At 39.7% G+C, this 14,230-nt stretch overlaps 1 protein-coding gene across 4 annotated transcripts in view; it reads right to left on the bottom strand.

Moving 5' to 3' along the window:
• Window positions 1–14,230, bottom strand: part of LOC109981152 (mediator complex subunit 13L) — an 81,402-nt gene that overhangs the window by 54,308 nt on the left and 12,864 nt on the right. For all 4 annotated transcript variants that reach the window (XM_065965372.1, XM_065965373.1, XM_020629812.3 and 1 more), the window contains exon 2: window positions 6,846–7,083. In XM_065965372.1, coding sequence (XP_065821444.1) covers window positions 6,846–7,083 — 238 coding nt within the window. The remainder of the gene's footprint in view (window positions 1–6,845; window positions 7,084–14,230) is intronic.

The following is a 14,230-nucleotide window of genomic DNA, read 5'->3' as shown; positions in this document are numbered from 1 at the left end:
ATCAACTCAACAGAACATCTTCAAATATAGGAGATAGAAGATAGGAAAGTGGATAGCTTCAGAAACTGGGGGGAGAGCAATGAGGGATCAATAATGCGTGAAAGGAACCACAGGTCGGATTCGAACCCGGACCACCTGCTCCCGAGGACTTAATCCTCTGTACAAAGGGGCGAAGGCTACCACTCCTACAGAATCTCACTTCACAAGCTTTACTGTTTCTATTTCCTGAAACTCATCGGGGAATTTTAAGGTTTCCAAGGGAAATGTGTTGTACATAAAATAGGACAGGGCTTACAATGTCGATATACTGGCAATAAACATGTAATAGTGTTGCCATTACATCAGTCCAACGCTAGTTACTCTTCTCTTGTTCAATGTGCATAAAACCACAGCAAGTGTATTCGGCAAAATGTCTACATATTCCTTTAATGAGGCGGATTTTCAATGCTTTACTTTTAGAGGATGAAACTGTATCTGTCCTGATTCGTGTCTGGTGTAATTCAACAGGAGTGAAAATATTGTCTCTAAAAGTTCACATGTACTGCGTCTTTTTTTTTAAATTAATACAGAAGAGAAACAGTTATTTTTTTACTTGTGCTCTTCTCTCCTTTTCACATTGATCTGTAGTGCCCATAACTAGAGAAAGAAAAACAGATGAAGTTATAACACTTCATTAACTAAAAATAGTTTTAAAGCTTCTCATGTCAGAAATTTTAAAAATTTATTTTCTATAAACAACTGTAAACCTTTATCGAAAAAGCATTTTAGCGATTTAGAGGCTTAAGTGAATAAACATCTAAAAAGATAAAGCAATACGTTTAAATCCAATTAAAAATACTGTCATTCATGATTCTGGTAACTTTCCTGATTTCAGTAAAAAAAAAAATCTACTTCTGTAGTGTGCACAAAAACAAGTATATATAAATTAAAAATATTTGTGCTGATGGTCCCATTTGCTTCTTTAGGTCATAGAAATACATCAGTGCCAATTTCATTCTGAATCATAACCAGCTGAAAACTCCTCACGGGAGCTTTAAATTCTCACAACATAGTAAATACATTTTTCCTATTTCAAGCCTATTTTTATGCTAACATGCTAAAGACTAGGTTGTTTTCTTGAAATAAACAGTAGATTATGCACGGCTCATTAATAAATGGGCATCCTGGCCAGCAGATGTATATCAGCAATAACCTCGGTGTAACCTGTATTTCTGAAGCAGGTGGCTGCTGGTGAAGAGGGTTCGTCTCCACAGGCCAGATTATGAGTTCACAGCCAGACGTGGACAGATGGAGGCAGAGGTTAGCCCTTCCTCCTGCGCTCCGCTACACACACACATTTGGCAACCAGTTTTTCACAGAACAATTACCTTGCGACCTCTGCCAGCCCTCCCTCACTCACTCACATATACGCACACACACACACAGAGGCGCACACACACACACACACAGAGGCGCACACACACACACACAGAGGCGCACACACACACGCGTGGCCAATTACAGACACACACAAGGAATGATAACAGCCGCACTCTAGCCACACATACACCCTGTCATGATGTGTACATGCATGTACACACTCCACACAGCCTCCAGCTCCACAAAATATGACACAAAGCTCTGTGTATGAAGGGCACAGCAGCACCCAGCTGCAGCTTTCTCACACAGACACACTGAGACATTATACATTTGGCAGACTCTTATTTTTTTTTCTTGCTAAAACCCAGCGCCTGAAGTCATGTCCAATTCACTCCCTCTTTCTGTCTGTTAATTCCATTATCTCTGATTATTTTCTCATAAGCATTGCAGCTCTAATCCACTTGTTGGTCACATATCTTTGTTGCTGCAGCCAACCACTGGGCTGATAAAGGATGAGCACAAACTAGGTTCTTAGTTCAGTCCTGTCTCATATGCTCTCGATTTGACTTGTTACTCTGCCAGGAGCAGAAATTAAATCCTTTAAAAAAAATCAAGGCAGAGACAAAAAAAACTCTATAACAAGGTGATTTATTGGTGGGATCTGCAGAAATATTGTAAAGATATAATGTTTAAACATCTCGCTATTGCTTTGAAAGCCATTGCCTTTTAGTTGTTGTTGTTTTTAGATCATTTTTGGATTAAGTATGCACACAATTTCTCTGAGACTGTGTGGTTAAGACTTTCCATCTCTGGAACAACATTCACCCCCAGCTAGGATTGATTCCAGTCAGAATCTTTTTCTGCTGGATTTCCCCTACTTTGTATTCCTCTCAGCTTCGGTACAGTTTCAAGAAAAAGAAAAAGGAAAATTCAGGCTGGTGGACGCTGACTCTCAGTATAAAAATATATAGAGAAAGAGAGATTATTTCTATGGTTTGAGGTAAAAAACATGATTTCTACGTACCATTTAAAAAACTTTAATGTGGCACTGATCTGACGAGGAGGCAGAAAATAAATATTTAAGCAGCTTCTGATGAAAGTACTCTAATCACACAGCATAGATAAATATGCTAACACCTGCTATGCAGTGTTAAATTGAATGGCCCTCTAACTCTTCCTCCTGCATTCACCTTGACCACATGCTGTTCTGGTGGCACACAGGAGCACCGCCTATGGTGTTATCAAAGTCATCAGCCCTTAGTTTTATCTGCTGTAAAAACTCCTAACTAGATAAAGCTGCACCCACACACTCCTCAGCCATAATCAATCCTATTACAGGACTCTTGCCTCATTGAGAATCAAGCAATTTTTGAGGGCTGACAAACCAAACTGACGTTTCCATTTTAGTGATCCGGCTTGATGCTTTTATTCAGAGTAATTTGTGGCTAGTGTGACAGCGGAACAATTTGAAATTCATAAGTCACCAACCCACTGTAAAGGCTGCAGGGTTCAGTGCCTGCACCGCACATGTTACACTTGTAACAGAGTCATTTTATAAGATATAGAGGGTCTGTGAATGTTAAGATAGCTTTCAAATGTGTTCAAATAATGTGGAAAGGCATGATTTATGGACTTAAAAAAAATGCTATTTTGAAAGGCTTTTTGGATCATCAAACATAAAAAAAAACATAAACCACAAGTAAACCACAAGGCACTACACATTTCAGTATCAAGCCTTTAGTGGGGAGTAAAAAAACCTTCATAACTCTCAGATGCCAAAATAAAGGCATGCAGTTTCATGGATGAGACACAGGGAGTGATAATCTAAAAGTCTCAGATGATTTTGAACAAAAACAAGGGCAGTAATGTGGTTGTGGATAGTCAGACTTGGGAGATTTAGAAGGTTCAGTTCTTGGGCTTGCACAGCAGTTTTCTATCTAAGTCAGTCCACTGTTGTCAGTATTGATAGGGAGGTCTTGCACAGGTTTTTGCAGGAGAAATAGCAGCTCAGTCTTGTCAATGCTGAGCTTGAGGTGGCGGACAAGCATTCGACTGGAGATGTCAGGGAGGCAAAAACAGAGATGAAACTTTCCTAGTCCCCATGTGTCATGTTCCCAGGTGACAGAGTGCAGACAGTAAAGGGAGAATACTGATGGATTCAGAGCAGCAAAAAAGAAATAGATGTGTGATGTAAAGCAAGAGCTGGAAAAAGAAAAGCAGGGAGGCCTAGAAGTGAACCCTGGAGAACTCCAGTGGAGGTGAAAAGCATTAAAAAAAACAACAGGGTTGTTGTCTGCAGTCTTTATAGTTCATGAAATGATTTATAGTTACAAAAAAAGGTGTCAACATTGACACTCCCTTGTCTAATGTACCTTTCACTGAAGAAAAAAACTCCACTCGTGGTTATTTAGAGGGGATGACATTTTATATTAAGTTATTGTGCTTAGTGTAAAAAATTGTGCTCAGTAAATCTGTATTCATAAAGCTGTAAATAGCAACAAAAACGTAATCTTTTAAGCTCCTGTGAGGAGTTATTAGCTTGAGATGCAACTGGCTGAAAATAATATGGATGCCTCTATAAGGCCGACGAAAGCAAACAAGACTATCACCGACAATTTAATATTTCAATATAGTTATTTTTGATACCTGTCTTGCGTTCACATGGTAGGTGTCCACAGGGGGTACAAAAAGGTTTAAATAAAAACTGTTAAAAGTAATTTTAACTAGGAGAAATCATACCGTTTTAATGTTATCAATTAACACAGGGTATAGATGATGTCTCAGCATCTGTATTCCTATTTAATACAAACAATGCTGTTTTATTTCATAATCAATAACTTACATCCACACTTTGAAGGCTATACCATTCTGTTTTATTGAGCATGCCATTGGCTTATGTGATGTGCCTCCTGTCTCTGAGTCTGTCTGCAGGCAGCTATGACTAAAGCTTGTTCTAACCGGACACAACTCAGACACATTATTTTGTCATTAAGCCCTCAGACCAGAAGCACTTTGATTCAAACAAACACCGCTGTCTACAGCATGAGCTCTATTCAGGTTGAAGGTCCATCGCTATCATACACACACAAAACCACCGAGACCTGAAGCATCCCATCCAATTTACATGTTCGAATAAAGGTCCATCTAAGGTCTAACTTTTACAACGCTTTCCTGATTCCTGGAAGGTGTTCTGACACGTCATGGCGGGAAATGCACATGTGTTAAGAATAACATTAATTATGGCTGCATTCCATTTATGTGTCTGGTGTTGAAACAGCACACACACATACCTTTACAACTCAATTAATAATTGACTTTTTCTCACATAACAGTCATCACACAAACCAGATGGGTGACACTTTCATTTAGATGTTGAGCTTTCAATAATGTTGTTTATGTCAATAATTATAAATGCATGATTCTACTGAACTAGGCAGCTGCCATGTTAATTCATTTAAAGGCAATAAAGTTATGTGCTACTGTTTATCAGCAGCATCAACAAAATGCTATTAATCAGAACACTGCAGTTTTTATACTTTAAAAGTTATTTGTACCGTAGTTGGAGTTTTAAAATGTACTTATAGTTGCGAATCCTACAATACTTGATTGACATCCTTGAATTTATTTAACAATCCCACATCACCCTGTCGTAAATCGTCCTTTACATCACTGTGTAAGCCGTTTTTGCACATGCACAAAACTCATGAAAATGTCCAGGAATTCACTGGGTGAGCTGCATGTGTGAACAGACCTTTTCCTGCCGGCTCCATAAAAAAAAATCAAAGTTTCAACATGTACTCTGGGTGAGCACAAGTGTGAACACAGCAGGTACTATTCAAGGACAATTCACCGTTAATGAGCAGGCGGGGTTGATGACCTTCATATCATGTGACCGCTGCAATGTCCCCTCAAACATTGAAGCTGTTTCCGCTCGTTGGCATACAATATTCTCAATTCCTTCGTTGATGATGTACATACATCCGATTACATGTAGCATTTGTCATCAACCATCTTGTATTTAGGCAGCGTCCTATTTACATCATGTCTTGCCTCCTGAGAACTTGTGTTTTACATTCTAACAAGCATATGATATGTCTTCAGGTGATACAAAGTTGCTCTGGATGCTTTATTTCTGCCACTATAGTGCACCATAGTTATTCAATGATTTTAATCATCATTACCATCCTCAACAATCATCTTTATAAATATATAAACAGCTGAGTGGGATTAAGAATGTAAACACTACTGAATTAGATGATTAAAGACATATTCGGGTATTTTGTGAAGGGAATTAAAAAAAATATCTGTTATTGACGCAAACAAAACTTCATTGAAGTGTACAGTGTATCATTCTCTTTTACACATGCCTGCAGAGTCTGAGTAAAGGGCTCTCCCAGCAGCTGTAACAACATCTGTCAGATATCTGCTGCAGTGCCTGAAAGGCCTTTTCACATCAAGTGAGCATTAACTGTAACAGAAGACTGAATTCTCACTATCGCTTCAACCTCTCCATTCAATATTCCTGTTTTTTTTTCTTTCCTCCTGACTGTTGTTCTGCTAAACCAAACCCAATATAATCCCTCTCCTGTTTCCTGCTCTGCTCGTCTTGCAGGCTTAGTCGATATGTTAGACTTCCACACACGTGCCCGGTGAGATAATGAAAATGTTTCTATAAATAGGGACAATAGTGCTGACAGAAGCACTCTCTCCAGTGAGATATCTAAGTGTAATTTTCACCAACACAACCACACAACCACACAACCACACACACACACACGCTGTAAATACAGGCAGGAGAAATCTCATCCTGCTGCTGCGTTTTTCATCATAGTGATAGTCCTGAAGCAGCATATAAACACTTGAGATGCAAAGCAAACACATTAGATATGTTCTATATGAGGCTGGAATAAAGGATTTCTCCAAACAAAGAAGATCAATGTGCCCTACACGTCTTAAACAAACAGCACGCAGCATGAATCTGCAGCACAATCAACAGCTCCAATCTGCATAACACTGAACACCAGATCTTTGTTAGACATTGAAGCTCTAGTAGAACATACAGGCCTATAGAGTACACCATAAACTGTATGTGTTCATGTTCACACACAGGATTTTTCAGATAAACATACAATCCGCAAAACACATGCAAAATATGATAAAAACCTGCAAATGTGATTAAATCTGCAAAAACATGTTAAAAGCTGCAATTCTAACAATTACAAAAGCCTCCATATCATGATACAAATCTGCAAGAATGATTAAAAAACATCTACAAAAATATGAAAAAAATGTAGCCTACAAAACGAGTGTGATAAAACGTGATCAAATCTCCAAAAGCTCGATGAATATCTGCAACTTGATACAAATCTACTCCAAGTGTATCGTCTGGACAAGCCTGAAACCAGACTTAAAATACAAGCCTCATTCTTCACCCCTCTCTCTCTCTCTCTCTCTCTCTCTCCCTCCCTCCATCTCGCCTGCCTTACCTTCCAGCTCGTGATGAATGACATCTGACAGGTTGGGCTCTTCGCCCCACCAGAAGATCCATAGCTCCTTGGCGTCGGGTTTGATCTTGCGTCGCCACACGCACAGCAGGTTGGCCTGGACGCAGCGCATGAAGCTGCGCAGGACTGGGTCGTCCTGGGCCGGGGCCGAGATCACTGGGCCGTACTCCCCTCCGCTGCGGAAACAGTAGCAGCGCCATTTAATGCCCGTTAACTCGGCCTGGAGGGGGGAGAGAGAGAAAAGTTAAATTAACAGTCTATTTGATCATCTTAAAATTGATTCACTGAGAAGTAAACTCAGCATTACAGTGGATGATTCAGTGATTTAAAAATATATATATTTTTGAAGAAAATACACCAATAATCTCTTCTTACAGCTCATTTCATGTTATCATTTGCATGTTTTTATATTTTTAATTACACTGTGAACTGAATCCAAATGTCCTGATGTTGCTCTGACACTTAGAGCATTATTTTTGGCCCAGGGAAAATAAAGCTCTGGGAAACACTTTTGTGATCTTATAGCAAAATAATTCAAGTATCAAATAATTAACCAGCTGATTGACGAATTCAGAAAAGAATATTAAGTGGCAACCATGACTGTCATAAAGTTATATATTAAAGAATGATCTCAATAGTATTTTTAACATTAGCATTAACAGGGATCTTGTTGCATATTCTCCATCTATAACAATGTGTTTTTTTATTCGTCTGTGTTTCACATGCAGTATAAACAACACAACAATTGCATGAATGTTAAATATTGGAAGCAGCTTTTTGTGTTTATGGTGAGGTGCTGTGCTGTGCTACAAGGATTTCTTTCACACAAAGCGAGAACAAAGAAATGCTGCCTCAATCAATAACTGCACAGATTCTGTCAAATTATGTTTTACTTTCACTGACTTCCCGTTAACACGGCTATGACTGTTGTGTAAATCTTAACGCGCTCTGAGTTTTACATCCCCTTGTGTTGTGTTGTTTTAACCTTATTTAACAGATACCTTCACTCACTTGCTGTAAGGATACAATAAAGCGTGTGTAAATACTGTAAAGCGGGCGGAGGAGGCGCACAGCAGCAGCGAGACATAAAGGATGACCTTGGGTGAAATACGGTGAATGAAGTATTACAGGAGACACAGCACTGAAATATAGAGCACGCTACAAAGACATGAGAGGAAGAAACAGCACCGGGGTCAATGTTTGGAGCCAGGCCCAGCAGCTGACATCTTCTCCACTTAATCTAATGGGATGATAGGTGTTTATGTTGCAGACTTGGGCGTGGAGGCACTCTGATAAATTTAGTGATGAGCCAGTAAAAAGATGCAAACTTTTACTTTTATCCGAGACACAGAGGATGCATGTTGCATTTGTTTCTTAATTTTGTTAATGAAAACATCAGTAACCCTGTGATGCTCATGTGTGCTTTGGGGAATCATTTAACGTTTGTGTGCGTGTGTGTGTCCTTGTGTTTGTATTTGTGCATGAATGAGCCGAGCGCAACAAAAGGCATTGTTGAACAGGACTGAGATTTGGCAGGCGGGGGCCAAAATCTCGCTGCCCTCCTCTCTTGTGTTCAACCAGCTGTGAGGATCATGTTTGGCACACGCTGGCTCAGGGACCAAGACATCCAAGACCAGCTGAGAAAAGAAAAAATACAGTCTCATTTTAGCACAGAGACAGGTGGCAAGGAGCAGCTCTGAGAAAATTAAAGCCTGCTGCAGTGTCTTTGAGTGGAGGAAGAAAAGGAAGCTCTAGAGCTTTGAGTAGGGGGCTAAGCAGTGTGATGTTTCTTCATCAAATGTGTCCTAATGTAGACCAACATCTAGCCAAAAAAAAAAATCATGTTTATAAGGGAATCTCCTACACGCACTGCATCATCTCCTTAGTGAGTTTACATGAAGGTATGCACACAACCCCCAGGAAGATCCTGCAGCTGAAGGCACCCATAATTACAAGCATGTTCCTCCTTTAATGACAGTGTGTGTGTAATGGGAGATATAAACATTGGCGCTGTGATAAGCCGAGCCCTAAAATTAGCCGTGACAAGGTCAAGGATGCTGTTTCTCCCAAAGCAAAAAAGGAAGAAGACATCTGCTTGCGCTGCCTCGTCACTCCCAGTCAATGTCAAAAGTTGCTCCTCTGTTTGACACCGCTGCTGTCTGCAGCGACTTAATCAGGAAGCGGGGAGTAAAAATGTCAGCACATGCATTCATAATAAATACGTTTTATAAGGCAACACATGCTCTATGTTGACTTGGTCGTGTAGTTGAACCAGGAGAAATAGGTATACTCTCCTGTATACCCTAATTTATTCATCAAATGTTCTTTTAAAAAGGCCCGTCTAGCAAAGTCCTGTGTTAAAAACAGTTACATGTAAGACTACTCTTGCATATTTAGTTCAACTAAAAATGGGCCTTTGGCATTTACACATTGATGCTTAACTTCTGCTGCTTAAATTCAGGAAGTGAAAATCATCAGCCAGAGAAGTGGTGCAGATTGTTGGCACACAAACTATACGGTGAGACCACTATATATTTAATCATTTTGAGTCATCTACTCCTTGTTCCTTAGCAGCTTATGGGGGTAACGTGTTACAAAGCAAGGCGTTAGAGTACTCAGATTCACACTGTTTCAGTTTAAATCATATGGGTTTGTATGTGATGCTGAGCTACACATGTCATGTAATGTAAGTCACACAAGCCTGCGCATTACCGTTTTCATAGGGGCAGCTGTGACTATTATGCCTCTGCCAAGTTCGCTGTCACACCTGTGCAGAGGTGAAATCCCCCAGACTACCCTCAATTTGTATTTTGACATAATGAAGGGAGAGAAGCTGTAAGTGGCGCCACCAGCTCCGTTTGTGTTAGTAGATTTTTTTGAGGACAGCTATGGCAAAGTACGACCCTCCCTACTCTACGTCTGATTGGCTTACAATGATATTGTTACCAAACCAACTAAACGAATGAGTACAAGCCAATTAGAAAGAAAGTATAGAGTGGTCATGCCTTTACCATTCTAGGAAAAAGAAAATGCAGCATAGCCTACTGAATGACTCAAGTCAGAGGTGATTTAGGAGTCGGTATACACGATATACCTTATGTCGTATACCTGAGTATATCCTGCACTACATCACTCTCTATCCTCTACAATGTTTAATAAAAAATATTGAGTATCAAAGCGTTAGCAAGTCTTCAGTCTTGCTAGCAGCTCTGTGAAGCTAATCAGATTAAGGGTTGCTGTGAGCTGAATGCTATCATGCTAAGAATGGCTATGTTAGCATCCTGCCGTCTCAAACATAATGTTAGGTTCACAGCCCAAATTGGCTTGCTTATAAGTACTAAACATAGATATAGCTGAGGCTAATTATTAAACTAAGGCTAGTAAAGGATACCAAATAGGCTACTGAAGCTATTCTTGGCCATCCCTTCTGTAAATGCCAAGAGATTAGAATCAGTATCTGTAACCAGTTGGACTGGGCTAAGCCATACTGAATTTACATCCATATCAGCTAAGTAGTTTACACATATTAAAATAATTTGAGTTGATGTGTATTTTTTTCAGCATGCTGGCTTTGGAAGGGTATTAGTATTGGCTAATATTTAAGTATGGTAATAACAAGCGAGAAGGATAAATTGTATTGTTACAATACTGAAGGTCTTATTCCAAGCAACAACTGCCAGAATAATATTTAACAAATACTGCAACCCATAAAGCTATGCCGCTAACATGGGTCCACGTTCTTAACATAATTATTAATTATTCTCTTTCAAGAAAAACAAAATGCTCAATTGTGCGTGAAAAGTTGTTCTGTGTGTGTATGAACTGCATTTAACTTCCGCATCAACACAATCATTTTTTACAAAATAGTCGCGATGCTACTATTTAGTAACACATACACCTTTAGCTGAGATTTAAGGTGAGCAGAGTCAGACTCTCCACCTTCAGCCCGGTGGTGTCAAGCTGCAGATAAATCATCCTGCAGAGTGAAGGTCAAATTTCAAGAGCAGCAGCAATAGCAAAACATACGAGTGGAGGGTTATTGTTACTGTTTGGCTTTAAGGCCAGGAAAGGCTCACTTGTTTTGTGCAAGTACATGGCTTAAAGTAGCAAGCATTTTCAGGTGAAATATTGCATTAAATGGCCAGAGGCTGCACTGTGTCTTCCTGCAGACCCAAACACAGGTGCTGTGTATCTGCTGGCCGTGTGTAAAGCACTAACCCAACACCCTGCTGAACTCCTGTGGAGGATTAGCTGTGGCACAGTTGCAGAAAGAGGAACAGAGCTCCAGTCACATGCTCCCAGGCATATCCAAACACATGCCTGCACACACACTAACACACACACACGCACACACAAACACACACACACACACACACAAACATCACACAGCAGCTGTGATGATGTGCAGACCAGAAGTGCTCAAAAACACTGACATGCATGAAGAGGCAGACATATTTTCCGGCTGATGTCCAGTTATTTCTCGGTGAAGACAGTTAAGATCTGTCTATATTTATGTGTGTGTGTGTGTGTGTGTGTGTGTGTGTGTGTGTGTGTGTGTGTGTGTGTGTGTGTGTGTCTGTGTGTGCGTGTGTGCGTGTGTATGTTACAGTTTCTGTTTTTAATGTGCAAATGCATCTACATGTAAGTGTGTCTCGGCACACTTTGGTTTGGTGAATCAGCTCTCTGAAATCACATTTATACAAACTGTTAATTGTTATATTTGTATGAATAAATTATCATGTGTAAGGTGATAGAGAAAGCAGAAAAAAAAAACCTGTCAAGTGTGTAGAGATATTATCTTTGCAACTTCGGTGACAAATCTCTGTTGTGAGAAAAATCCTGTCACGCAAATAAAAACAACCTTTAATCATCTTAGCTTTAGTTCCTTCATTGTTAGTCATGAAAGCGTTTTGGATAAGGATTATTGAAGTGCAGACATCTCTTTCACACATGCAGAAAGTGTCCAGTCGGGCTGCATGTGTGAACGCCAACAGCTGAATTTTTCACCCTGGCTTCGTCCAGAAATGTTCTTGCCAGCCCGCTGCAAAGAGTCTGTGTTTGAGCGAGTTGGCATGGTCATGAAGTTTATATCATGCAACATGTGCATGTCATGCAGCTCATCTTTTGTTCTTTTACCGTTTTGTTTATACTTTTATAATATGTTCAATTACACGTAGCATTGATATAAAGGCAATAACTGTCATTAAAGTGTCCAAATCTGTTGCTTCATACATCCTCTTTGATATGTTGTAAACATTACACTGTGGTTATACGTATCGTCCTTTTCATGTCTGGCCTGCTGAGACACCTGGAAAATGTCAGGAGCAGGCTGTTCCAGAAACGTTCAGGGGTGTTTGGTGATGTGAAAGGGGCTTTACCTTTGTGAAAGTATGTCATGCTGAGAATGAATGATAGTTAGAAGTAAGTCTTTGGTCTGGTGGTAAAATCAGCAGAATCATCTAACAATGGACCTTTTTCGAAGATAAAAAAATGGGAAAGTAAATTTTTATAAATGGATTTTATACATAAAAAGAGGATAAGCTCTTTGATGTCAGGTTCATTAAGCCATCTTCACTGCCCAGAGTGAAAACCATCCACAGGAAATGCTTCAATAAAATATTTTATAACAATAGAAAAAGTAGTACTAAACGATAGAAACACAAAAGCCAACAGTTCACCTCTTTAAAAATCTCCAGATTTTGAAAAAAAAAAAGGCTGCAGCATTGCACAGAAAAAATAAGGTTCGGAACAAAAGAGAAAAATGTTTCTGTTAGAGATACTTAAAACTGTGATAATCTTTTTCTTAAAGTGATGAGAAATCACATCTGCTGGATTTTCAAAAAATATTGTTTTCTTTTTTTTTTTGTTAAATTGTATACCGAGGTGTGTGTTTAGGTTGACATCAAATGTTTTAATACATAAAATATCTTAAGAAAAAGCGCTCATGATGCCGACTGTGTTTTCTAATAATTTAAGTGAAGATTTTTGGAACAGCAAATCCTTATGTATGATTTCCATGCAAGGGAGCAGCAGAGCAAACATGCATTCCAATTCAGCAAATCCCGCGCTATCCTTCCGAGTGCATGAGAGCAAATCAACGATTATTCGAGCCAGCAGTCTCCGTCTCTTTAAAGAACGAACACAGGGGTAACAAGGCCGAAAAAGGTCAAGGAAAACGAGTGTGGATTTTGTTTCTCTGTCAATAAAGCGAGCACTCCTCCGATCCCCTCGTTCTGCAGGTTAGCTGGTTCAATTTCTGATTGAGTGCGGGACCAAAAACAAGAGCTTTTCCTTCCATTGCAAAGACGGACTAAAGCTTTGACCTTACTCTCACCTCTATTATCTTTGCCGTCTGTGCTCTCCCTCTCATCTCTCAGCGCTCTCTCTCTCTCACTCCCTCTCGCTCTCTCTCACTCTCTCAGTCATGGATGCCTATTGAATACAGCCAGGAGGATCTCAAGCTCTCGCCTTTTTGTTATTCTTCTCTTTATGTCTAGCAAACAGAGAAAAGATAACAGCTAAGGGTATGTTTCCAGAATATGTTTGGAGGTGGGAGTATTCTATTAAAATCCCTTTTATCAGGTTCTCGCATTGTGATTGATTCTTTTATCTTGAAAATGTCTTCCAAATGGCATCGTGAGCTAAAAAAGCAGAGTTAAAAATAATTTCCTGTATAAAAGGTGAACTGAGCCCAGGTTCTGAGAATACAATCTGTATCCGAAGCAGAGGTCAACTTCAGTGCAGCGGACATGTGCTTGTAATCAAAAGAAAATATGAATGTTAGGACTTTAATCTTCAGCATGCATTGCTCAGAGAGAAAGTACGGGATGAACTCTTAAAGCATGTGATTTTAACGGAAGGAAGGATCCTATTTCCAGAGGTCTGTTATACTGCAGGTCTGAACAGCACACACACTCACTTTAAACTGCACAACGTTAATGAGCTATATATAAAATACAGAGGAAAACACTCTTTACATGCACCGTGCAGGAATCCTTCTACAGACAGGAAAGTCCTCCTGATCCTTCTCAAAAACGTGTGGGACATTTGAATGGCCCTCTTCAACTTCCCAGCATGCAACTGCATTTTAAAAGTTAACCAATTGTTCCTACTTCAAACAGTTAAGATCCTTTCACACATGGCCCCGCTGAAATGTTTTTCCAACTTGATCTCATATTTTAAGGTGAATTAACTTTATATGAGTAAAGCGTCCGTGATGAACTTTCAATTTATGCCGATTTTGGCACAAAAAGCAATCCCTCCTGGGCGCAGATGAGTGGTTAGGTCATGGCCCCAAAGTATGAAGGCTATAGTCCTGCAAGCCGGCAGCCCAGCTTCAAGTCCAACCTGTGGCTCCTTTCCTGCTT

The sequence above is a fragment of the Labrus bergylta genome, chromosome 17, assembly GCF_963930695.1.
Source record: "Labrus bergylta chromosome 17, fLabBer1.1, whole genome shotgun sequence".
Classification (NCBI taxonomy): domain Eukaryota; kingdom Metazoa; phylum Chordata; class Actinopteri; order Labriformes; family Labridae; genus Labrus; species Labrus bergylta.
This window is presented reverse-complemented; position numbering and strand designations above follow the sequence as displayed.